Here is a 25,590-nt window from a genome sequence, read left to right on the forward strand (position 1 = left end):
AAGGATGCCATCTATCACTTCTTTTTATTATAGTACTAGAAGTTATTCTCATATAATAAAGGAAGGAAAAAAAGTATCAAGATTGGATGGAAAATAATTACTGTCATTATTTGGAAGTGCCATATAAAAACCCCAAGAGTTTCTAAATATAAATTATTAGAATACTAGATAAGTAAATATAAAGAATTTTAAAAATGATTCCACTAACAATTACATGGGAAAAGAACGAAATGCCTAGCAATAAATCCAACAAAGTTATAGAAGACCTCTATATGGAAAACAATAAAATACTGTTGAGAAAAATTAAATAAGACTCTAAAAGAAATGTAACCATTTTCATGCATTGAAAGACATGTAAAAATATTTATTCTTCTAGGTAGATTCTTTATAATTCTAATAAACTACTCCTTATATTTTTTAGGATTGGGTAGAACTTGACAGTTCATTTTAAAAGTTATATGTAAATGCAAAGGACCAAGAACAGTTGAGATACTTCTGAAAGAGGAGAGAAGCTAGTGTTAAGAGCTGATCTGATCTGGAGAGGGCTGAACTGCTAGGAGTTGGGAGTGATTATGTAAAACAGGCTAAAATGATAAAGTACTAGTCAAGTCTTTAACCCTTCTGAGAGCCATTAGCAAGAAGTTCAACAGAAGAAAGTGCTAGCTTTCATAATATTCCATTCGTGCCTGTAGAAATGTGCTAACCAGGATAAGATGCGAGGATCATCTCACTACCAAGAAAGCAGGTTGGTATTTTTCAGATTCAATAAGTATACATGTTCCCTCTCTCATCAACCAACACTGCTTCTAATTTAAAACTAATGTTTCATCTATAAGACTCACAGCAATAAAATAACAAAAGACTTGTGCATAGAGAAACAAATATATTATTTGAATTACTAAAGTTCATTCTTACTAATTTATGGAATATGATTTCCCCTTTTTATTCATGTTTCAGTTATACATAATAGCGGGTTCATTTTGACATGTTTATAATGCAAATAACATAATTTGCTCCATTGCAATCCCCAGCACTGCACCTTTCCCAACCCCTCTTCCTCTCTGATCACCCCCTTTCTCTATGGAATATGATTTTTATTTATTTTTTGGTACTGGGGACTGGGTGCTTAACCACTGAACCACATCCCCAACCCTTTTTATATTTTATTTAGCAGGGTCTCACTAAGTTGCTTAGGGCCTCACTCAGTTGCTAAGGCAGGCTTTGAACTCACAATCCTCCTGCCTCAGAGCTACTGGGATTACAGGCATGAGCAACTGCACGTGGCTTGGAATAAGATTTTTAAATGGCTTTACCTTACTGTGGTAAAACAACACTGTCAGAGTAGATGTGATTTTTCAGTCTTAGATATTATGCTGCTGGAGTCACTTTCAGTGACTTTTCATTTCTTCAATATTCCAAAAGGTAAAATGAAAATGCATTAACTTTTTATCATATTCTTCTTTTAATGGTAACTTATGATGCAACAAAAGGCCTCTGGAATATCTTCACCACATACATCACTGATGACACTTAACTTTGGTGTGTATTTTCTGGTGCTTAGTTAAGACTGAATTTCCCACAGAAAGTTTTCCCACATTCATCACACTCATATGGTTTTTCTCCAGTATAGATTCTCTGGTGATGAATAAGGGTTGAGATCTGACTGAATGCTTTTCCACACTCTCCACATTCATAAATCTTTTCTCCAGAGTGAATTCTCTGGTGATTAATAAGAGCTGAGTTCACATAGAAAGCTTTCTCACACTTCTTACACTCATATGGCTTCTCTCCTGTGTGGATTCTCTGATGTTGATGAAGGCTGAACTCAGACTGAAAGATTTCCCACACTCATCACATTCATATGGTTTCTCACTACTATGGATTCTCTGATATTTGATAAGGTCTAAGTTAACACTAAATGCTTTGCCACATTCTCTGCAGTCATAGGGCTTTTTTTCCATTGTGGATTCTCTGATGTATAATCAGATGTGCCCTCACAGTTTAGGCTTTCTTACATTCATTACAAGTATAGGGCTTCTCTCCAATGTGGATTCTTTCATGCACAATAAGGTTGAGCACACACTGAAGGCTTTTCCACTGTGATCACACTCATAAATTTTCTCTCCAGTGTGGCTTCTCTGATGCCAAAAGAGACCTGAGTTCTGAACAAACTTTTTTCCATACTCACTGCATTTACAACATCATTCTTCTGTGGACCTACCTTCATGCTTTTCTAATTGGTCTTTATACTGACAGACTTCTCCATACTCAGGAATCTGTAAGAAATCCTCATAATATATGCTAGAGATCTTTTGGTGTGGATTCATCCTTACAAAATCCTTCCCTTTAAAGTTGATACCTTGTTTTCGACTCTGGTCTTGATTCTGAAACAATACAGAGAATTTTCAAATGTACTTTATTTCCTGCTGCTAAAGCAATAAAAATGAAATAGACTTAACTGGGGCTCTCAAACATGTTGTTAGTAATCCGAGGACACACCAATTATATGGTAGCCAGATCAAATGTCTTCAGTCAGCTTACAGAAAGTAACATTACAGAATTTCTGGAATGAATACTTGACTCAAATGGCTATTTAAGTCTATCATCTAAGAAAGTATTTAAAACAATATGGAATATATGTAAATATAGGAATAAGGGAGTGTACTCAATTGTAGAGCTCATGCACGATCTCCAGTACCAAAATAAGTGAATAAATGAATAAATAAAAATAGCATACGATCATACATTAGACTTTGTGTATTTAATTAAATCGAAAAAGAGAAACTTTGGGGACTTGCAGATAGGGTTGATGAAGGGGTATGGGAATAAAAATGGCAAAAAATATTCAATTGATAAGAAGCCTGAAAAAAATGACAATAACAACATTTGATAGGTATGCTTTACCACCCACAAGAATCCACACTTCTTGAGCTGGAAGAGATATGGGGATGAAAAAGGCGTTGCAGGTTATAATGCCATCACTGCAGCAGCTACTGTTGCTATCTGCTGTAGGATTCTGGAGGCTTCCTTCTCAGTGGTTCCTGAGCTGACAATGGAGCAGTGAAGAAAGGATTCTATTTACTCTGAAGAAGGTGTTAAAAACAAAACAAAACAAAACTCCTTTGATCCTGCAGGAAAAACAGTATCTTAGCAACAGGGATGATATATCCATTCTGCAATTGTGACAAAGTAAACCCTTTACTGGTTCCCACCAGCTCTTTCTACCTTTGTAGTTCAGACCAACTTGCACAAAGCTTAGTGGACTGCAGCCACTCTCTTATGCCCTAGGAACAAATATAATTTTGTCTCCAAACTTGATAAAAACTTTGCTCCAAACCCAACTTACAATAATTCCCCTCTGCCTCTTTCCATGTTACAAACTGTCTTAACAGAGGTAAGTTGTCAGAATGCACTCTTGATATGATAAAAATGGCATTTTATCTCTGATCTTCCTTTCCCTGTAACTTCAATATAACAATGATAAAACCAAATTCAGAAGGACGTTTTACAAAGAAGAACAACAAAACACACAAAATCAACGCAGGGGAGAGTGGAGGACCTAGACAAGGAGAAAATAACATCTCCATTCACCCACTCCACCCGGAATTTAGCCCCATCAGAAAAGACAGTAGGGTCACTAAGAGCCTTGGACTCTGACACAAAGACTGGGAACTGGATCTAAGATAAGAGCCTGGCTCAGCTATCAGCACACTCCCCAAGCACCCTCTTTTCCAAGGTCTCTGGGGAATCTGCTCTACTTGTGCACTAAGATGGGGTGGGGGTGGGAAAAGGGAATGAAAAAGAAGATGAGGGAGGAGAGAGGGAGGACAAGAGAAATGGAATACAAGAGGGGGGTGAAGAATGGAGAAGGGAGAGGGGAGAGAAAGGGCAGGCCTGAGACGATTTCTTCCTTCCTCTGCAGCTGTTCACCCCAAGGTCCATGCAAAATCCAAGGACAAAGTCAAGAGAGAAACTTACCTGAAAAACTGATTAGACCTAACTGAGAGACAGACAGAAGATAGTGGTCTAGTCTGCCTAGAGAGACCTTTTACCTGTAGAATTCTGCCCCTAGGCACCTGGCTATCTGCTCTAGGATTCTAGAGGCTTCCCTCTCAGTGGTTCCTGAGCTGACAATGGAGCAGTGAACATAGGATTCTATTTACTCTGAAGAAGGGGTTAAAAACAAAACAAAACACTTATTATCTCCTTTGATCCTGCAGGGAAAACATTAAAATTTTCCTCTCATATATAGGAAAACTGAGAAGCAAATAAATTTTCCAAGGTCAGACAATTGTTAAGACAGATGAGAATTGAACCTTGTTCTTTCCTGGCACTAGAGTCACCTTGTGGCTCTTTAGGGCTTAGCCCTAAGAGACTGATCTCAAAATCAGTTTGTAAATTTACCACCATTCTAATAGAAAACAAAACAAAACAAAACAAACAAACAAAAACAACAACAACAAACTTTAGAAGTAGATTTTAACATTCACATAAAAAAAAGCAAGATTAAGTAGGAAGAGTGAAAAGAGAAGGGGACTCCTGTCCTAAAGACTTTTAAATATGCTATCAAGGCTTAAGGCTTAAATAGTGTGATATTGGTAAGAGAAACAAATAGTACCCAATAAAAAGCCCAGAAATAAACACAACTTCAGGTAGAAATTTAGCATAGAGGTAGAAAACAAGAAAAAGATGATTCTTCAATAAATGTGTAAGAACTGCATAATCACCAGGAAAGACATTAAATTGGATTCTACCTCAATCTACACACCAGGAAATATTCCCAATAAATTAAAGTTGTAAATATTAAAAATAAAAACAAAAAATAAGAAAAATGTGGGAGGTATATTTTAAAGCAACAGATAGAAAAGCCTATTATGACCACAGATCCAGAGGTCATAAGTAAAAAGATTGATAAATATAAACCACATGTGGTTTGGATTCCCTCCTGTTCTAGCCTCACTCTGAATTCAGACTTCGTAAACATTAAGTAAACATTTGTAAACATCCTGACCCACTAATTAGTAGAATTTTTTTTTTTTTTTGGTCTGGGCATGTAGCTTAGTGGTAGACAGCTTGCCTAGCATAAATGAGGCCCTGGCTTCATTCCCAGCACCACATGAGGAAAAAGAGAAAGTTTTCTCAGGTCCCTTACTTCCAGAACCTCCAGATCACAGAATGTCAAAGCTTAACAGAACTCTCATGTAGAGAACAAAATCTCTGATATTTCAATAGTGTATTTCTGAGTGACACTGGAAAAAAGTTATTTCCCCTCTGCTCCCATAGCTGGCATTTCTTGTCAGTTTATTTTCTGACTGTGTGCAATAGTTGGGACTAAAAAATGTTAAACACATGAATTTATGGATCACTGTAGAAACAGATCAGAGAGCAGAACAGATCATCTTACGAAGTATAGATAATAAAAAAAGAAAAAAAGTAAGTATAGATAAGAAGAAATAGACTGACTATCTGGATAGCACTTCTATGTACAAGGTGTTTTCATGGAGTCTTCATAAGAGTACGTGTGCTTTAATCACTTTTGATTATAGATGAGGAAATAGAGGTAAAAAGAGATTAAATGAATTGGTCAAAACCCAGGTAGTCTGACTTCAGATTAACATGTCTACAAAGTAGGACAAAGAAAAAAGAAAGGAATTCTTAAGATACTTATACAAGTTTTAAAATGACTTCATAAATACCTTTCCCTTCCCATCTGCTGTTTGGGTTCATCTAACTCCATTCACCTTAGCCACTTCCCCAAAGACAACAGGGCACACTCACCCTTCCAGCAGTGCTTCTCCTATTCCCAGAACTGGTGCTCCTTAGTCAGTGCCAACCATGCTGCTGGAGCCAGCTCATAGTTGCTGGCCTGGAGAGTTTTCTTGTTAATAGAATCCTTGGGGTCATTGAAACCAGCTAAAGATGCATCCAGGCATTTTCCTATAATTGAACAGTCTACAATCCACTAAATTCCCCCCCCCCATAATTGAACAGTCTACAATTCACTGTTTTTTTTTTTTTGAGGGCTCTTCTTCAGGAACACTTTTGTAAAGGAAATCTTATTTTATTCAAAGAAAAGATAAAAGGTTGCCATATTGCTTATACTAGGAATTATGGAGAAAAAAGTGCCATGTCAAATAAGAAGCTAAGTTGAAAAGGGCCATAAGATCACATGCTGGAGCACTACATCTGCTTTAACAAACTCTCAACCATTGCCTCTAAGTACTGCTGGGGGAGATGGTGTGTCCTCACAAGAAACATCAAAGTTGTTGGAAGGGGCCCTGGTGTGGAAGTGACTACTAAAGGAAAGGGTGACCATTTACTGACAGTTTGAAATAGAGAGGTCTATTCTACATTCAAAAAGAAAATGTCACTGGCATAAGTGGAGGTGGAAGCTGGTGGTGGTGGCACACGCTTGTATATCCCAGCTACCAGGGAGGCTGAGGCAGAAGGGATTGCAAATTCAAGGCCAGCCTCAGCAACCTAGCCATCTTAAAAAAACTAAAAAGGGGTGGGATGTAGCTAAGTGGAAGAGCGCCCCAGGTTGTAATCGCCATTATGGAGGGATGAGAGGAGATGAAGAAGCCTCTCCTAATACATATTTCCAATTATTTGCAGTTTCCCCTTTTGTTAGAAAAGTGAGGTGAGGCGTGGTGGGCAGTGGTACCAACTGTAGCCAGGATACACTTGTAGTTATTAAGACAGTAGAAGGGATCAGGATTATAGTCCCAGAAGGGAAGCAGTCCTAACTAGTCACAACACTGAATCTCTAGGAAAAACTCTCTAGGGAAGTTGCACTAGGGGGTAATTCCCACCATCCCAGGAGGATTTGCTTCTCTAGGAATTTTCTACAAGTTCTAGCTTGGGCAATCTTGAGAGGTACAGAAGAAGAATGCCCACCCAAACCCCTCCCCTCGTTGCCTTCCCACACCGTATCTGAAGAAGAGCAGCAATGAGTTCCCAGGCTTCTCTGCAGGGTGGAAGATTCTCTGGCACCTCCAGGGATGTGAAGGAGCCTGGAAATCTCTGGGTATGGCCTATATTCGCCCAAGGATGTTGTGTCCTTTTCCTTGCAATGGCTCTAAGACTGGGTCCTGCCCAGGAGCGCCTCTGACCTAGGTCACTGGCAAGGCCTCTCAGGAAAGTAGTTTTTACTTTCTTGAGTTTTACCCTGAGTAGGACCACCCTTGATTTTTGGAATTTAAAGGCACTGCAGCTGGGAAATGTCTCTGGTGCAGCTCTGTAGGATCCCCTTAAATGGACAACTGGGACGACACAACATCTTGTCTTCATTATTAGTTACCTGATAGTTGACACTGTATATCCTGTGTTCTTTTTCCATACGATGGACTAAGTGTGAGTATAGAACTTTCAAAACATAACTCCATTACTGCAGAAATCTCTTGGGCTACTCATTTATTTATGAAGGAATTTAACTTGACACCACACTCAGTATGCCGGTTTGGGCATAGAAACTTCCTAAAATGAAATATTCAGGTGCAGTCACCAAGTTTTAATCCATCCTATGACAAAACTTGAAATAAGAACATAATATAGGGACTACCTTGGGGTATAACCAGCCAAAAGTGAAATGGGGAAAAGCTTCAGGAAACCTGGATTCGAGTTCCACCTGTACTAACTTAATGGGTGTCTCAGGGTAAGTCAGGTGTCCTCTGTGGGCCTCCACTTTCAGAATAATGGATTAGAACACTGAATGACACCTAAACTTACCATTCGTTAGACTATGATTATTTAAATTCAATAAAGTAATAGTTATTTTTTGATGCATTACACAAACTCATTTCTAACCCCAGAGGTGATCCTTTCTAAACCCATTTGAGAGTACCACTGAACTGCAAAAAGACTAGTTTTTAAAGTCTTGCTTACTATTTAATTTAGGGAATCACATTTCCTCCGACACTTGTGCCTTCTAAGTAGGATTAACAATGTATTAAAAACTTTATGAGAATGGGTTTTATGTAGCAAATGACATTCTGGTTTGTGATTTTCTTGGAGAGTCAGTAATTTTCCTGTTTAGTGGCTACCGGAGGGATTGTTGAGGATTGTATACTGTGACCAAAGATAAATCTTTGATAATTTACGTATTCTCTCTCTCCTTACTGAAGATAGCCCTGACCTTTGATGAGCCCATATGTGAAGGCTTAAATTAATTTACTCCTGCAATGCTTATAATAGGGATGTTGGCAGATTTGATGTTGAAGTAACTTAAAATATCACAAGGGACACAGGGGTGCAATTGGATAGGAGTGCTTTTTTCTCTTCTCTTTGTTTTATGGTACTGGGTATTGCAACTAGGGCCTTGTTCATATGCTAGGCAAGTGCTCTACCCCTGAGTTCCATCTCCAGTCCTGAAACAACTTCTAGTTCTATAGCAGTAGAAAATATTATTGACATCAATAAATTGACTATTTCAAAATAGCTAATAGTATTTTGATTGTCTTCAACACAAAAAATTAATAAATGCCTGAAGTGACAATATACCAATTACCCTGATATGATTATTACACACTGTATACATGTATTGAAATGACACCCCATAAATACAATTACTTTCAATGAAAAAAAAAATGCATTAAATTTTTGTTATCAATACCTGACACATGTTGCTGTGAATTACAAACATTAAGTCTCTGTTTTCTTCAATAATCTTACCATAAAGTAAACATAAGATTCTTTTAAAGCTTGGTATAGCTAACTTTTCATTAGTTGTAATGCTAGTATTTCATATCTCTTCTTTCTCCCATTTCCCTAAATATAAATAAAGTGAGGCCTCTGAACCTTGGTATTAAACATTTTGAGGTTGATTTTTTTTTGCTGCGGAGGCTGTCCTGGGAATGTATGTTTGACATCCCTGGCTTCTATTCACTAGATACCAGTAGCATCCCAGGTTTCTACCAATGATACAATCAAAAAGCATTAAATATCTCCCAATAACAGCTGAAGCTCTAACCTGAGATACAAAAGCCTATTCTCAAACAATTTTACAATTATAACTTTAACACAATAGTCTTTAGTGTTTCCTATTTTCTTTCTTTACCCATAAATAAGTCTTGCCAAGCAAATGGACAGCTTCAAACTTCAACTTTTCACCATATTCGCCTACAGATGGATTTTTTGGCTTTACTCTTAAGTCAAGCAGATCTTCTTTTCTTCTTGAGCATAAAAGCCAGTAAGATACATCCTTGAAAACTACTTAAAAATTCCTATAGTACCCAAAATAATCCACACAATAATTCAACAAGCCTTTATTAAATGCCTAAGTGCTCAGCACTGTACTAGGCACTAGGGGGTGCAGCAATACAAACATGAAAGTCACTGATTCCTGCCCTCAAGGAGCTTACAATGTAATTTTGAAAATAAATACAAGTGTGAAACTACAATACAGTATGCTAGAAAATAATTACAGAGCAATATATTAGTAAGTGCATGGATCACAGTACAAACTCAAAACATAAATGCTGAGACAGCACAGAATAAGGGAGGTCTCAGTGTGAAGTGAAGTCAAATTAGGAAGAGCTCATTCAGAAGATATAAAGGAAGCCTTTGAAGGGACTGATGAACATGAGCAGAGGCCAAAGATTAATGTAAGCAAAAAGAACAGCATGAGAAAGGCACAAAGGCAAGGGTTTTAAGACAGCAGTAGAAGGCTACAGGAAGTTTAAATGTGGTGAATCAAGATGAACATGCTAGGGAATAATGAAGACTGAAGGCATTTAAGTATGGAGGGCAAGGTAATGGAGAACACCATTATGGTGTTCTGGAACCATTCTATACCATTATGGTGTAATGGAACATCACTGTTCTGACAGGAATTACCTGCTGGGTACTGAATAAACAATAAATCATTATGAAAATGGAGTTTGGAGGATCATTTTAGAAGATTTATACAAGATGGGAATTCTGAGGACCAGGAAATTGAAAAGAAAGAATTACAGTACCTGGGCCTTACATTATGTGGATCTTCATGAAAAGCCATAAAGGGATGGCAGAAATGTAAAAGATCATGATTCAAAGAGAACATCAACTAAAAATTGAGTCAACAGCAAGACTTTGGATAAGGAAATTGGAGAGCAAAAAATGATGAAAAGGTAATTCCAATGTTGGGATAAAAAATAGGAAAGGTAATGAGTCTCTTCAGGGCAAAGCAGTTAAGCAATGATGCCCATTTGAAAAGAAAATGGAGACTGGTTCAGAAGAGTGATGAGTTTTATTTTCAAATATCAAGTTATACAGGTAACTGGAAAATTCCAAAAATTGTGAGATGGCACTCAGGGTGGGAAACAGGAAGCCACTCAAATATACAAAGAAAACAAAAGAGAAAAATAGGGATATGGAAAAAGCAGTAAGACATTATTTTCAGTAGAACGGAGGAAAATTGAAGAGACTAACAAAGAAAAGCCAGATATTGAATAAAAACAATCTAAAAGGATCCCACAAATCAAAGGAGAAGAGTATCCCTGAGGTGCAGGAGAGATTCAATAATATTAAAGATAAAGGAGACTAAAACGGACAAGAACTATAAGAAAAAAAAGTTAAAAAGCCTTTCTATTTATCCACTGGAGAGTCTAAGGACATTTCAATATGGTGAGTATGAAAGCTAATAAGGAGAAATTTTACTAATAAATCAAGGAGAAAATGGGTTAAAAAATGAATGATATCTGGAAAACCAGGGTTGAGAAGACAAACAAAATGGTTGTTGGAAATGGGCAAAGAAGTTGAAGGTTCTTTACATTTTATGCTTTTGATAAACTTACAATTGTCATCCTAGCAATCTATCTCCCCAGCCTGGAACACTGAAGGTTTCATTTCCCTCCATAATTCTACTTTCCCTTAGGCAATTTGGAGAAATGTGTTTTAATCTAAGTTATTATTGCTTTATTTTCCCAGTTACTCTTTTAAAGATTTTATTTATATAATTTAGCTTTCAAGAACTAAAAAGCATCAAGAGAACCAACATTTAAAGAAAGTATAAACCAAAATGGTATTTTTCAACCAATTTTCCAGTTATTATAATGAATTTGTATTATACCAGTACCTATGCTGGCATTTACTCAATACCTCTTATTACCAGGGATACATGTCTTTAATGTTCAGCTTTCTCTGCCTCCTTAATTATCTATAAAATGGAGCATATAACAATAACTATTATAAGCAGGAGAAATGCTTAACATAGGGTTTGGCATAAAGTAAGTACTCAATAAATGCCAGCTATTATATGGAGACTTAGAACCAAGAGTAAAGCTAAGCAGTTTCGTAAGTGAATCAACTATTCTAGCACTGCTACCTTGCCTCATGGGGAAAGTCTTTGAAACCTAAGATACCTCTCCTTGGACTATGTTGGATGGCAAAAGAGTTATGGAAGAACCACCTTATCATGCCAGTTCCTAAAACTAGAAACTGAGGATGAAAGAAAGCACTGATGAATAGTTCATTTCAGATTAAGAGCATAAAAACAGAATCTGCAGATAAAGGAGCATAATATATGTAATTCAGAGTTAAAAGTTCAAAATGATGTTGTAGCTCAATGGTTGAGTGCTCACCTCACATGTGGAAGGCACTGGGTTTAATCCTCAGCACCACATAAAAATAAAGGTATTGTGTCCATCTACAACTAAAAAAAAAATTTTTTTTAAATATTTGAGTGGTAAGAGAACTTGAGACAAAGAATGACTTTTACTTATGTCTTCAAAGAATCTAATCTTAAATCACCTGGCTATTTCTATATAATATGCTGAATCAGCATTTTTGGGGAGGCCATACTGAGAAGTGAACCCAGGGTGCTTTTCATTTTTTGAAAACAGGGTCTAAGTTGCTGAGGCTGGCTTTGAAACTGTGATTCTCCTGCCTCAGTGGGATTACAGGCATGCACCATCACACCAGGATGAATCAGCTTTGATAATTCTTTCAAGTGACAATCTTTTCTCAAATTCACCCAAGTTTAACACTAACATTCCTAGTTGTACTATTTTTTTTTTTCCTCTGAATTTCTGCCAGATGCTTAGTAATTTTGAGGTTTAAGTAATCTGGCTACACACTACTCTGGGTACTGATATCTAAAGAAACATTGGCTAGTATACTTATAAACATTATGTTGCTCGGTTAAAAGAGCTTTGTTTTAGAATTGAAGGCAAGTGTTTTCCTAAAATATGTAAGAGGAGTGTATGGATACATACATATGTATGCACAAATGTGTATTTTCCTTCTAACATACCCATCCTATGCACACAAGGTAGCACTGATGCCATGCAGAATTAGTATCTTTCAAAGGGTAAGGCACAACTGAAACAAAGCAAGGATCTAGACACAATCAGATTTGTTTCTGGTTTGTTGAAATTTAAAGTACAGGAATTAGGAATGGTCATCTATATGTTAAAAAAAAAAAAAAAAAAGGAAAGAAAAAGAGAATAAGAAAATAGAATAAGAAGAGCTGGGCGTGGTGGTGCACCTGTAATCCCAGTAGCTCACAAGGCTGAGGCAGATCAGGAGTTCAAAGCTAGTCTCAGCAACTTAGCAAGGCCCTAAGTAACTCAGCAAAACCCTGTCTCTAAATAAAATATTTTAAAAGGCTGGGGATGTGGCTTAGTGGCTAAGTGCCCTTGTGTTCAATCTCTAGTACCAAAAGAGAAGAAAAGAAAGGATAACAAAATGAACTGTTCTGAAGAAGTTAACCAAGCAAACTAGGATGACTGGTGATATGAAGGTACTGATGGTTTTATGAAATAAATGCAGATAATAATCTTCATGTTGTAGATACTCAAGGTGGGCTATAGGGAGGTAGAGAGGAATGTTATAGAGAAGAAATTTCTGATTGTTCCAAAGTTGTACATCTATGAGGTAAGGTTTTATGATTGGCTTTTTAACATATCAATCATAAACCAACATGATTATTATTCTCTTTCAGGATTGTTACAGTGTGAAACTGCATTATTTCTCTTGGAGTTTTCATCAGAACCCATGTAACTGTCTTCTGAATAGACTTAATGTAATTAATAATTTCAAGTTTGAAGGTTAATTTTGAAAAGCAAGTTATTCAATTCAAAGTCTGGTGAATAAAAGAAATAAAAGACTAAGACTAAAAGAGGGTTTTCTTGTATGGTTTATTAAATGAGAATTCTAAGAATGTTCCAAATATTCAGAGGAATAGAACTCTTGGAATATAGTACTTAGAATAAGTAAACTACCTAGTTTAAAGGACATCCTATGTAGAATGCATCAAATTTGGCACGTTACTTTGTATCAGTCTCTTTACTTTACACAGTATCCCTTGGTTTACCAAAAGCCTGAAAGATGAAATACAATGCCTGGAGATGATAAATTTAATAGTGTCTTTATTGGTAGATTACAGACACGATTACTGATGGACAACATCAGAACTCAGAAGAACGAGGAATTGTGAGGTAAGGTATTTAACAAATTACAATTGTGGATATATAAGTCATACAAACAAATGGGAATTAACAGATGAGAAATGATAAATGAGGTGCCGAGGTCATATAAGGAGGTAGGTCCAGAGTAATGATAAGAATGATAGACAATCTATTCAGGGAGTTGATGAAGATTGATAGGAACCTACAAGAGTGGCACTGTAATGGGCCAGAAGGGATGATGCCTATTCTTTTTAAGGATTCTTTCTTCAAGCATCAGCTGTCTCCTCTTTATCCTATGTGATATCATAACTAAGAGAGTGCAAATACTTTTTGTATCAGGGTAGAGTTGGGAGGTGGAAGGAGAATCAGAAGTCACCAAGGTGTAACTATCCAAGCTCAAGAAAAGCCAGGCTGAGCCTCCACTCACCTCTTTCTCTGCATCACTCTCACAACCATCTAATGCGTCCACTTCCTTTGCTGACACAGGTACTGGGACTGGGGGTGGTGAAGGATACGTACAGATGCTCAATGATTTAGTGGAGTCAGTAAAGGTGATAAATGAAGAAAAATGCTGGAGTGCTGTTAAAAATATAGCATTTTGAGTTTGCATGGGAATATAGATTTTCATCAACTAGAAGGAACATTAGAATAAAAAAAAGAAACACATTGTCTGTAAAATTTCCCTAGAACTAGGATCTCAGAAAGCTAAATATAAATATAAATCTCACAAAGAGGCTGTTTTGGATGCTGCAGCAGTTTCTTGGATCAGATTAGCAGTACAAGGGCACCTTGAGGGGAATAAATGAGAGAAGGGGATCACAGGCCATGGGAAGCAGAGGAATTAGGAGTAGCAGCCTCTCTCAAAACTATAGTTACTCACCCAAAACACAAAGTTTAGTGCCTCAAGCCATGACAAATAAATTGCTCTAATGCTATTTTAAATTTCTAAGATAGTATTAGGCTGTTGGAAGCTCTACTCCATTAGATATCACCAAAAACAATCAAGCTAATCAACCTGGGTGTCAAGGCACTGGGCCCAAACTACTGAAGAGCTATTCTATCTTTGATATCACTATAAATTCTGCTACTAAATGATGATGACGAACTTTCTGCCTTTTTTACTAAATGAAAGACCTCTCCACCAGTGTGTGGTTTGTCTAATGTTGAAAAATGTTCAAACTGTGACCGAAGCTTTTACTAAACTCCTAAGGATTCAGATTTTTCTCCACTGTGGATTCTCTGATGTCGTATGAGACTTGACCTCTGAATAAAGGCTTTCCCACACTCACTGCATTGGTATGGCTTCTCCCCTGTGTGGATTCTCAGATGTTGAATGAGGCCAGTGTTCCCATTAAAAGCTTTCCCACATTCTTTACATTTATAGGGTCTTTCTCCAGTGTGGATTCTCTGATGTTCAATAAGGCCTGACTTTTGACTGAAGGCCCTCCCACACTCACTGCATTTGTAGGGCTTCTCCCCAGTATGGCTTCTCTGATGGCCAATAAGATGTGAGCTCCGCCTGAAGGTTTTCCCACACTCATCACACTCATAGGGCTTCTCCCCAGTGTGGATTCTCTGATGTCCAATGAGGTGTGAGCTATGACTGAAAGCTTTCCCACATTCATTACATTCATAGGGTCTCTCCCCACTGTGGATTCTTTGATGTAGAATAAGACCTGCACTCTGACTGAAAGCCTTCCCACACTGATTACACTGATACGGCTTCTCCCCAGTGTGGATTCTCTGGTGCAGGATCAGTCCTGTGTTTTGACTGAAGGCTTTACCACACTCCTTACAGTGATAACGTTTTACTTTGTTGTGAATATCCTGATGGGAAAGAAGGGCGGACCTATAACTGAAGGCTTTACCACACACGTTACACTGATAGGGTTTCTCCCCAGTGTGGATTCTCCAGTGGCGAACAAGGCCTGAGCTCTGAGCAAAGCTCTTCCCACATTCATCACACTTATGTCGTCTCTCTTGTGTGGGATTTCCCTGCTGCCTCTCTAATTTGCCCAGGTCTTGGGCTTCTCCATGCTCAAGACCCCTGATAACATCCCCGTTGTATTTGGCAGCTGTCTCTCCATGTGGTTGTACTTCAGTAGATATTACCTGTTTTGAAGCTAATTCCTTGTTCTCATTCCTGGTCTCAACACCTGAAATAAAAGTATAATAAAAATTAAGCCAATGTTATTTCCTATTCTCTAAGCTGGAAGAAAGGAATTGAAGATAGGAGAAAAGGAAAATATATATGGAATAATACAAGTAAATACAAAACTTTAGTCTTCAAAATGGCTTATAACAGGGGGAAGATGTGCAGGATCACACAGAAGTACCATAGGCCAATTGGGAAGGGGTGCCATGAACAAAAAAAGAGGATTACTGATGGGGGACAGGAGTTGGGAAGGAATCAAGTAAGAAGTGGGAAGAACATGGAACTACTAAAAGGTTTAATGAATGGCACAGAAATGGGCAAATGCCTCATTCATGAAAAGGAAGGTTTATGTGATAATCTATGTCAGGATCCTACGAGAATTGGGAGGAAAAAAATACAGGAACTAAGAGAGCACTAGTGAGATGTCAATTTCCAACTGGACCAAGACCCAGGTACAAACTATGAGGAATTTCTGTATTAGAGAAGGAAGGTTTAAGTTTTAAACCTCAAGGAGGCTTAATGTTGTATCCCTTTCTGATGAATCCTGAGTTTCAACTCAACTATATTTCCCAGAAAGCTCATAGATATCACGTATATAACAAACAAAAAAACTTAAATGATATTCATAAGCTCTCCTTACCCAGGGAGAACATATTTCTGTAATTCTCGGGCCTATTATCTCTACTCAGATCCTTCTGTGATGGATCAAGAAGCCACTCCTCTCGAATAAGGGACACAGCCATATCTTCAATCTTCTCCAAAGTCTGAAACAAAACAAGATCCTCATTTGGGGCATACAAGTGTTTTTACAGCTCAAGTCTAGAATGTAAGAGAGACCTACCAATGTATTAAATAATGGAAATGTACCGTGAAAAGGGATGTGAACAGCTGGGAAAAAGGAAATATGCTATATTCATTGTTAAATTTATTTATCACTGTGCAAAAGAATTTGGGTAAGTTCTTTTCAAAAAAAAATTTTTTTAGTTGTAAATGGACATAATGCCTTTATTTTTTATTTATTTATTTGTGTGTGTGTGTGTGTGTGTGAGAGAGAGAGGTGCTGAAAACAAACCCAGTGCCTCACATGTGCTAGGCAAACACTCTACCATTGAGCCACAACCACAACCCTAGTCCAGGTAAGTTCTTGAATAGGTACTACTACAGACAGTCCAAATTTAGGGCAGATGCTAACCAGAGCTATGGGGATTTAGTGAGAAGGAACATGCAACGTACCTGGAACCCTGCTGTGAGAAGTGTAGCTGTTACTTCCTTGTCTCTGGAACTTCCTTTTTGGGAAGAGGTAGGATTCTGGGAAGCAGACAGGGCTGAGGAGAAAGGAGTTATAAATGAGACCAGTCTTGTCCTATGGGTCTGGGAGCTGGTATTTAACCATTCCAAATTATTTGTATTTCAGCATATATGCATGCTGAAGATTTTGCATGTAGAATGCTGATATCTTAGACTCTGGGCTCATACCTACAGTTGCCCACAAAACACCTGCACTTTGATGTCCTTAAATGCAGCCTAAAGTCATGCTCAAAAATATAAAGTGGATCTCAGGGTGGTGGTACACACCTATAATTCCAACAACTTAGGAGGCTAACGCAGGAGGATCACAAGCTTGAGGCCAGCCTCAGCTCAGCAAGATTCTATCTCAAATAAAAAATAAAAAGGACTGGGATGTAGCTCAGTGGTAAAATGCCCCTTATTTCAAACCCCACTTCCTCCCCTGTAATTAAAAAAAGGAAAAAGCATACTGGTTTCCTAATAGAAATTCCCTTTCAATTCTTTCTCTATCACCCAAACTAATATCTTTGTGCTTGTGAATAGTACTCCTTTAAGTCCTAACCTCCTAGCAAACTAAAAATGAAAAACAATCTATCTCTATTAACTCAATTACCTTTCTGAAATGTGTATCCTAGTAGCCAGTCTCTACTTCCACTGGATATGAGACCACTTATTACCAAATTAAACATAGGATGTGTCTTGAGTAATAGGCTTTTATTCTTCAGGTAAGAATTATACTAGTAATCGAGTTTCTATGCTTGTTTTGAAATATTAAAATTCACTTACATAAAATAAACAACTATAAATCACATATATGAAAAAATGTGGGCTGGGATGTAGCTCAGTGGCAAAGTGTCTGCCTTGCATTCACAAAGCCCTGGGTTCGACCCCCCAGTTCCAAAAAAAAAAAGGAACCACACCAAAAATAAATAAATAAATAAATAATTAAAAAAAAAAACACACCCTTAATGTGGGCTGAGGATGTGGCTCAAGCGGTAGCACGCTTGCCTAGCATGTGTGAGGCACTGGGTTCGATTCTCAGCACCACATAAAAATAAAGATGTTGTGTCCACCTAAAACTAAAAAATAAATAAAGAAAAAATGTAATGCAGGGGAAAATGAGATTGAAACATATTATTCTTCAAGAAAGTAAGGAAATTCTCAAAAAATGACAGTGAAATGTCAAAAAGCTACAGGAGTCAGAATCATGAGGCCTTTCAAATGATGCAAGCATTAATTGAAAGACTATAACAGAATATTTATGGGATAAATAAGAATTTATGAGTCTATGCTGATAACAAAAGAAGAAAATGCTCTCTTAAAATAAACAACAAATAAACGTAGAAGGAGTGACAGTTAAAAAAATAAATCATAATTTTTCTAACCAGCTTAGTAATCACTCAGTAAAGAAGCATCAATGAATACCAAAACTAGTATTTTTTAAGAAGCAAAAGTTTGATGAGGATTAGGATTACACAAACTCAAACATAACTCTCCACAAATTATTTACTAATGCAAAGGGAAAATCAGTAACTTTACAATGATTAACCTTGCAAGAATAACTTTAATTAAGTCATCAAAGACAACATCACCAATAGGACAAATTTATGTTGTACCCCTGAAAAGAATACAACATCACTTTTGAAGTGTTCTGGCCAAATATATACAACCTGAACCTAAACATGAGAAAAATATTACAAGAATCCAAATTGTAGCTGTGCTACAAAACATCATATTTGTATTCTTCATAACTATCAAGAGCATGAACAAGAAAGAAAGAATGAGAAACTATGTCAAATTAAAGGGAACTAAAGAAAATTGTATTTTTTTGTTTTGGTCTAGACTGGACAAAAAAAAAATCATTGGGGCAATTGGCAAAATATGAACTATGGACAAGATTAATATTACATCATTTTTACATTCCTACTGTGTTTAATTTATTGTAGTTATCTACAAAATGCACATGTTTGAGGAAATGCATATTTCAATATTCACAAGTGATGTATTATGATATGAGCAAAATCTCAAAAATGTTTATGTTGTAAATACACTGGGGTAATAGAAATGTGTGACTACTTAAAAATCTCTAAATCCTTTAATTTGTACATAAGTTTACCACTAGGACTAACAGCCTGCATTTGAAATCTAGATAAATTTAAATTCAGATATTGAGCTGGTCTGTAAATAGTAGTTCTAGCTTCTGATTTTCTAGGAACTAGACAGGTCCCAAATGTGTCTTTTCATTCCTATGAAATCTGACTCCTCACCTCTGTCCTGTGATTTACGCTGGGTTATCACAGGTTGGAGCTGAGTACTTGGAGGTTCTGGTGCAGATTCTGAAGGAACCACTTCCTCCCAGAGTACCCTATGTCCATGTGCTCGAGCTGGGACCTAGAAACAATGGGACAGTTGGATTATAAGAAATCCCTTTGAGAAATGAAGTGAACAACATAAGAGGACCAACAGCCTATCTTCAGGGATACACACTTTGGGAAGAAACAGTAGGATTTCTTTTTTTTTCCCTAGGGGTAGAAAAGAATACAATCATGTGAACTAGACTGAAAGAAAGGCATTTCTTCTCAGTCCTTAGGGAAAAGATTTTGCCCTCACTACTACACAGAACACCAATATTTTATGCTCCCAGGCAAGGGGAAGGAAAAAAAAAAAAAAAAAAAAGACAAACTACTACCTAAAGTAGTGCCATAAAGTGGCAAAAATCATTTTTGATGAGGAACTAGGGACACCGAGTTCTGACTTCAGATCCATCTTTTAATTATTTGGGTGCTCCTAAAAAGATAATTTAAGCTTCCTATCTTAAATTTTTCAGGTTCCCACCTGGCAAACAGGGACAATACAGTTGTAGGGATGTTATAATAATAAAGTATGGATTATACTCTTTACAAAAACACACTACCCAGTTTCCAGGACTCCCACAATCACAGCATGTACAGCTTCAACTTACTGGCCGTCCTAGTATATCAATCTGTCTTTCCAAATCCTCCAATAAGGTCACCACTTCTTCTCCATTTTCTAACTGATGTTCCTTAACTAGAGTCTGCAGCTCCTCAGGAAGGATAGTCAGGAACTGCTCCAGCACCAGCAGCTCCAGAATCTGCTCCTTGGTGTTCAAATCTGGCCTTAGCCACTGATGGCAAAGTGCCCGGAGCTGGATCAGAGCCTCTCGGGGTCCTAGAGTCTCCTGGTAGCACAATTGTCTGAAGCGTAGGCGGAATAGTTCTTGGCCAGGAGGGTTATTTTCATGCAGGCTAGATTCTGGGTCCCAATCATGATCTTCCTCTATCTTGACGATTACAAGGTCTTCTTCAGGAGTCTGGTCAGGTAGAGATGGGGCTGAAGAAAGCTTTCTTGATTCCGCAGCCATTTAGGGCCAGAAAAACTCGGGAAACTTGTTTTTACTACCTTCTTTTCCTTCTTAAGATAAGAACCTTCTGAGGGCCTCAAGAATACTTCTTCAGAAAGAGAAAATAAAAAATAGTGTTAAAGCAAGTTATGAGTCATAATGACTAAGACAGCTTAACAAGCTCCACCCCCAAGACACAGACTTAATGGCTCAACTATGTATATGTTCCAGCAATAACTCCTTACATTTCCTTAAGCTTCTGTCATGCCAAACCCACCCTGGAAATATCCCTTCCTTCTGCTTTCTCTGTAGGGTCTTGGAGGATGGTTAAACAAAGCAGGAAACCATAGAGACTTGGACTAACTGAAATTCTGTGCTTAACTTCAGCTGGTGCTTTAACCCCTGTTAGCATTCTTTATTTCACCAGTTACACTAAACTGTTTCTACATATTTTTTCAACCTTTCTCTCATTGATAAGACTAATTTCCATATAATCTAGCTCAAGAGGAAGAACTTTCCTTTTTTCCACCTAACATTTAGCATCAATGCCCATGCCCACCCAATTTCCCTCCTATCTCAAGACTAATCTACTTTGGACCTCAAGTCTAGCTTCAGAATTCTTTTTGGAACAGTGAATCTCCTAGAAACCTGCATGCTCCAGGAACATCTAAATGCAAAAACTGAATCCCACACACCAATAACATTCTAAAATATAAATAAAATACAGTAAATATTCTTTTCAGTCTTTCACTTAGCATAATACATTTGAAATTACACAATGTTGTATGTACTGGTAGTTTATTCATTATACAAATCAATGTTTATCCACTCCCCAATGGAGAGATAATCTGAGTGGTTTCCAGCTTTTGATGATTATGAATAAAGCCACTATGCACATTTGCACATTAGTTTTTATATGAATATAATGCTTTTCCACTTGGGTAAATTGTCCAAAACTAAAATTGTTGGGTCATAAAAACACATGTATAACTTTATAACCAAGTGTCAAACTGTTTTTCAAAGTGGCTGTAACATTTTGTATTGCACTAACAATAAATGAGAGATGCAGGTACTCACCATATCCTTGCCAGTACCTGATAATTGTGTTTCTAAAATGAGATATTCTATATGTAGTAGTATCTCATTTAAATTTACCCTTCCTTACCCACCTGTAGATGTTGAGCATCTTTTTATGTATTTTATGTGCTTTTTTGCCATGTTTATTCTCTTTGGTGAAGTATCTACTGGAAACTTTTGCCTACTTGGAGTTTTTTTTTTTTTTTCAAATTTTGAGAATTCTGTATTTATTCTGGATACAAGTTCTTTATGTGATATGCAATTTACAGATATGTCTTTCGTTTATTCTTTAAACAGTGGCCTTTGGAGAACACGAGTCTGTATTTTCTCTGAAGTCTAATTCCTCAATATATTTTTTTTCTTTTAAGGACTGTTTTTGATGTCCTATCTAAGAACTCTTTTGCTTAACCCCAAATCGCAAAGATTTTCTTCTAGAAGTTTTATGTTTTACATTTTAATTTTTTCTCAGAGTTTGAGGTATGGATATTTTAATTTTTTCTCAGAGTTTGAGATATGGATTTTTTCCCCTTGCACACTTCTAGCACCATTTGCAGAAAGGGTTGTCCCTTATCTACTCTCTTTATTTCTCTTGTCAAAAGTCAATTGACTATAGATATGTGGGCCCAATTCTAGATTCTATATTCTGTTCCCTTGATGTAAATTTAACAGATACAAAACTGTCTAGATTGTTGTGGATTTTCAAGTCTTAAAATCAAGCAGTCTGAGTCTTGCAACTTTGTTGTTTTTGAAACTGTTTTTGTCTTTTTCAATTCTGTTAAAAAATCCTAGAATCGATCTTTGTTGAATGTACAGCTTATTTTAAGAATATCTTTTCTTTCTCTTCCTTTCTTCTTTTTTTAGGGGCGGGTGGGGAGGTGGTGCTGAGAATCAAACCCTGGACTTCACATATGCTAGGCATGTGCTCCACCTCTGAGTCACAACCTCAGCTAGGGATATCTTAATATTGACAACAATGTTAGAAATGACATTTTAACAACACTGAGTTTTCCATTTCATGAACTTCAATCTTGCTCTTCATTTTCATTTGTGCCCAAACGACCTCTTCCCACCTCCATCTTTGAGCACCTGCTTCTTAATGACTTCATGTCATTAAACATAAAGTTTCAGCACTGAGATTCACAACATAAACACTTCTCTCTTCAGGGCTTTGAGACAGACAGGAACTACATTTCCCTCCTGAGGTAAGTTAAAAGTTTGTCTTGCAAATCCAAATCCAGCCTCCTTTAAGGGACAGGAGGCCCAGCATAGCTAGTGCCCTTCTGTTATTACTCATTGCCCAACATACAAGCCCAGGATCTACTTCTCCTGATGGAGTTTGTGATCTTACCCTGGGAAGAAACTTTCTGGGCCAGATATCTAGCACTAACCTTCATCTGGGTGTGGGGGAAACCATGACTTTGTATAAACCTTTATCGGCACCTTTGTTTCAAACTTCCTTCTTTTGGCAGTGGAGAGGTGGAGACCAGGGGAACAGGGGGACTGGGAGGGGGGAGCTAGGGATTAAATTTAGGGGCACTCCACCACTGTGCCACATTAGAGGCAGTGTCTCACTGAGTTGTTTAGTGCCTTGCTTTTGCTAAGGCTGGCTTTGAACTCACAATTCTCCTGTCTCAGCCCCTCTGGAGCTGATGGGATAAGGGTAAGAGAAAACACTGTCACTTGAATTGGAAGTTATTTCTTTACTACTCTATCTCTCTCTATAAAAATGTATACTGCTTTCCCATTACTGAAGATTATTAGTTGCTAGGGAGTTTTTACTTCCTAACTTAAAATGTATATTCCTCATGGATTCAGATTTATCTTATTAATAGAATCAAAGAACATTACCTTATTTTATTTATAATACCTAACAGAGAATATGTCTAGGTTTGTTATAAAAGGGTTAGAAACAAAAATCTAAGGTCCAAAAAGAGTCTAATTTCATGGCCCTATGTATTTGTGGGACATATATCTCTGGTTTCTATCCTTGGTATAAGTATCATCTCTTGCCTAAGGTTGCTGTGGTTAACTGGTCTTCTTATCTTTCGTTATTCATTCTCTCATTAATGTTTCACATGCTACGTGTTGGGGGTTGAATGGTATTCCCAGAAAAGAGACATCCTAACCTCTGGGATGTGAAAATGTGACCTTCCTTGGAATTAGGGTCTTTGCAGATATAATCAAATTAAGATGAGGTTATACTGGAATAACGTGAGTCTTTAATCCAACATGACTAGTATATTTTTAAGGGAAGAGACTCAGATACTCACAGAGGGAGACTGTCATGTCTTAAGAGGCCTCCTTTTCAAAGACCTACAGATAAAAGAAAGCCATTTGATTACAGAGACAAGAGTTACACAGCTGCAAGCCAAGTAATTCCAACAATTACTAGTAAAAACCAAAAGCTTGAAAAGTACAGTCCCGATGACACCTTGATTTTGGATATCTAGTTTCCCTATTTGTCAAAGAATAAACTTCTATATCATTAAGCCATCAACTTTGTGATACTGTTAGGACAGCCTCAGGAAACTAATATATTGCCAAGGAGCCTTTTAACAAATAAGTAATATAGCTCATCTCCTTTAGAATCTTTCTACAGGGAACCCAACTCTAGCATGGTATGCAAGATCAAGAAAAGTAGGTAAAGGAAACACTTTGTTTTGGTTATCTTAGATTGTGTTAGCTAAATATTTTAACACCTACCACTTTTAACATTTATGCACAAAAAAATTCAAAACGTGTGCATTTGTGAAACAGACGCTTCCATAAATGTGCTCAAAAGAACTAATCAAACAACAAAATATGTTTTTAGAAATGGTGGTTCCACTCACAGTAGTGTGACAAAAATTATTCATTATTGACTCGAGTTTTGGAAATGAGACCCTCCCAAAGAGTTCTCAGGCATCTACTAAAGTTAGCTTTAATAAATTAAATAAACTATTCTGAATAAGATACCATACTATCCTGAAGTTGTCGAAATGTTTCTTTTGTTCAATTATTCAGTCAACACACCATCAAAGAAAAGAATAACCTAACAGCAAAAATGGATAACTGGGGCTTCTACAACAAAACATCTTTAAAACAAACAAAAAAAAAAAAAAAAGGAGATTTTATTGAGACCAAAAAGTAAAATTACTAAGTTAAAAAACAATTCACACCATGGAAATAGTCGGATAAAAGACAACGCGGGGCAATTCCCTATATTAAGATAAATAAGATCGATGGCAAGATTATACCACAAAACGATTAGCTTTGAAGAAGGCGAACCCCCATAACAGGTTACCTCACAAAAAGTTTGGGGACTTGTATTCCGCCTGAGATAACAACTAAAGAGGACCCTCAGCGTGAGACTCAGCCCCAGTCGCCGACCACCGCACAGGCGCCCTCTCCGGACCCCTCAGGCCTGTCGTTAGCTGCGGCCTGCTCCGGCCACAAAGAGACCCCCCTTCCTCCGGCCTGGAGCCCGATGGTACTCACCGCGAGTTCCAGAGGCTGCGCGGGGTGGGGTCAGGGGGCTGCAAAGGGTGGGCAAACACAAAGAAAAGGAGTGGAGAAAACAGTACGAAAAATACTCTTAGACCAGGCCTCTACAGCCACCAACTTCCAAACCTGTGGAGGTACAACACCGGCCAGCACGCATCTTGCCCCAAAGGCACTTCCGGGAGCTCTCTAGGAATCCAGGAGGTCTGACAGCTCTATGGTCAGACGACTGAGAGGACCAAAGCACCTTGTTTCTCCAGGGCGTTACACTGTGACTTGGGCTCCTCCTGCGTTCGCTTACGTGAAAGTCCTGGCTACTAACGGATTTGGATGTCACTTGTGCCTTGCACCCTGGTCAGCTCAGGCGTTGACTGTCAAGGGTAACGGTCCCCAGGGGCAGATCCGAGGGCGTGCAAAGGCCGGCCTGTGCTGGCAATAGAAGGGAAGGGAGTACTTAAAAGATCTTCGCGATGCTAATAACTCATTTGAGTTTGACCCTCTTAGTTACTTTTTTAAAAAATATTTTTTAGTTATACATAGACCCAATATCTTTATTTTGTTTATTTTTATGTGGTGCTGAGGACGGAACCCAGGGTCTTTCACGTGGGAGGCGAGCGCTCTACCACTGAGCCACAACCCCAGCCCGTTACTTTGTATTTTACTGTTTTCTCTTAAGTATATCGAGTCCTCCATAGACTGCAAATTTCTTGAGTAATTCCTGCTACTCATAGTTCGTATTTCTGTTATGGAAATCCCCTATGACAGCTAGGAATAGTACCCTTTACATTCAATAACTAATTGCAATTGAACATAAATCCTTTTTGCATTTTTACATATTTTCCATC

The 25,590-nt window shown here is 37.6% G+C and overlaps 1 protein-coding gene and 1 pseudogene across 1 annotated transcript; both read right to left on the reverse strand.

Annotated features, from left to right (window-relative positions):
• Window positions 1-1,517: 1,517 nt before the first annotated feature.
• Window positions 1,518-2,327, reverse strand: LOC144256542 (uncharacterized; annotated as a pseudogene).
• Window positions 2,328-9,265: 6,938 nt separating this feature from the next.
• Window positions 9,266-24,881, reverse strand: LOC113200940 (zinc finger protein with KRAB and SCAN domains 8). Its single transcript, XM_026414543.2, has 7 exons — window positions 24,743-24,881; window positions 23,536-23,578; window positions 19,790-20,297; window positions 19,095-19,218; window positions 16,774-16,865; window positions 16,181-16,304; window positions 9,266-15,541 (listed from the first exon to the last, which is right to left on the reverse strand). The coding sequence occupies exons 3-7, from the start codon at window positions 20,207-20,209 to the stop codon at window positions 14,583-14,585; spliced, it is 1,719 nt and encodes a 572-aa protein (XP_026270328.2). The 5' UTR covers window positions 20,210-20,297; window positions 23,536-23,578; window positions 24,743-24,881; the 3' UTR covers window positions 9,266-14,582.
• Between the last annotated feature and the right edge of the window lie 709 nt (window positions 24,882-25,590).

This window comes from Urocitellus parryii, chromosome 8 (genome assembly GCF_045843805.1).
Source record: "Urocitellus parryii isolate mUroPar1 chromosome 8, mUroPar1.hap1, whole genome shotgun sequence".
NCBI classification, from domain to species: Eukaryota; Metazoa; Chordata; class Mammalia; order Rodentia; family Sciuridae; genus Urocitellus; species Urocitellus parryii.

Coding starts and splice junctions, on each gene's coding strand:
- LOC113200940 (XM_026414543.2), bottom strand. CDS start 20,209: ATGGCTGCGGAATCAAGAAAGCTTTCTTCAGCCCCATCTCTACCTGAC. Junction 16,866..19,094: donor GCGTAAATCACAGGACAGAG/GTGAGGAGTCAG, acceptor CTTTCTCCTCAG/CCCTGTCTGCTTCCCAGAAT. Junction 16,305..16,773: donor TTCTCACAGCAGGGTTCCAG/GTACGTTGCATG, acceptor GTTTTGTTTCAG/ACTTTGGAGAAGATTGAAGA.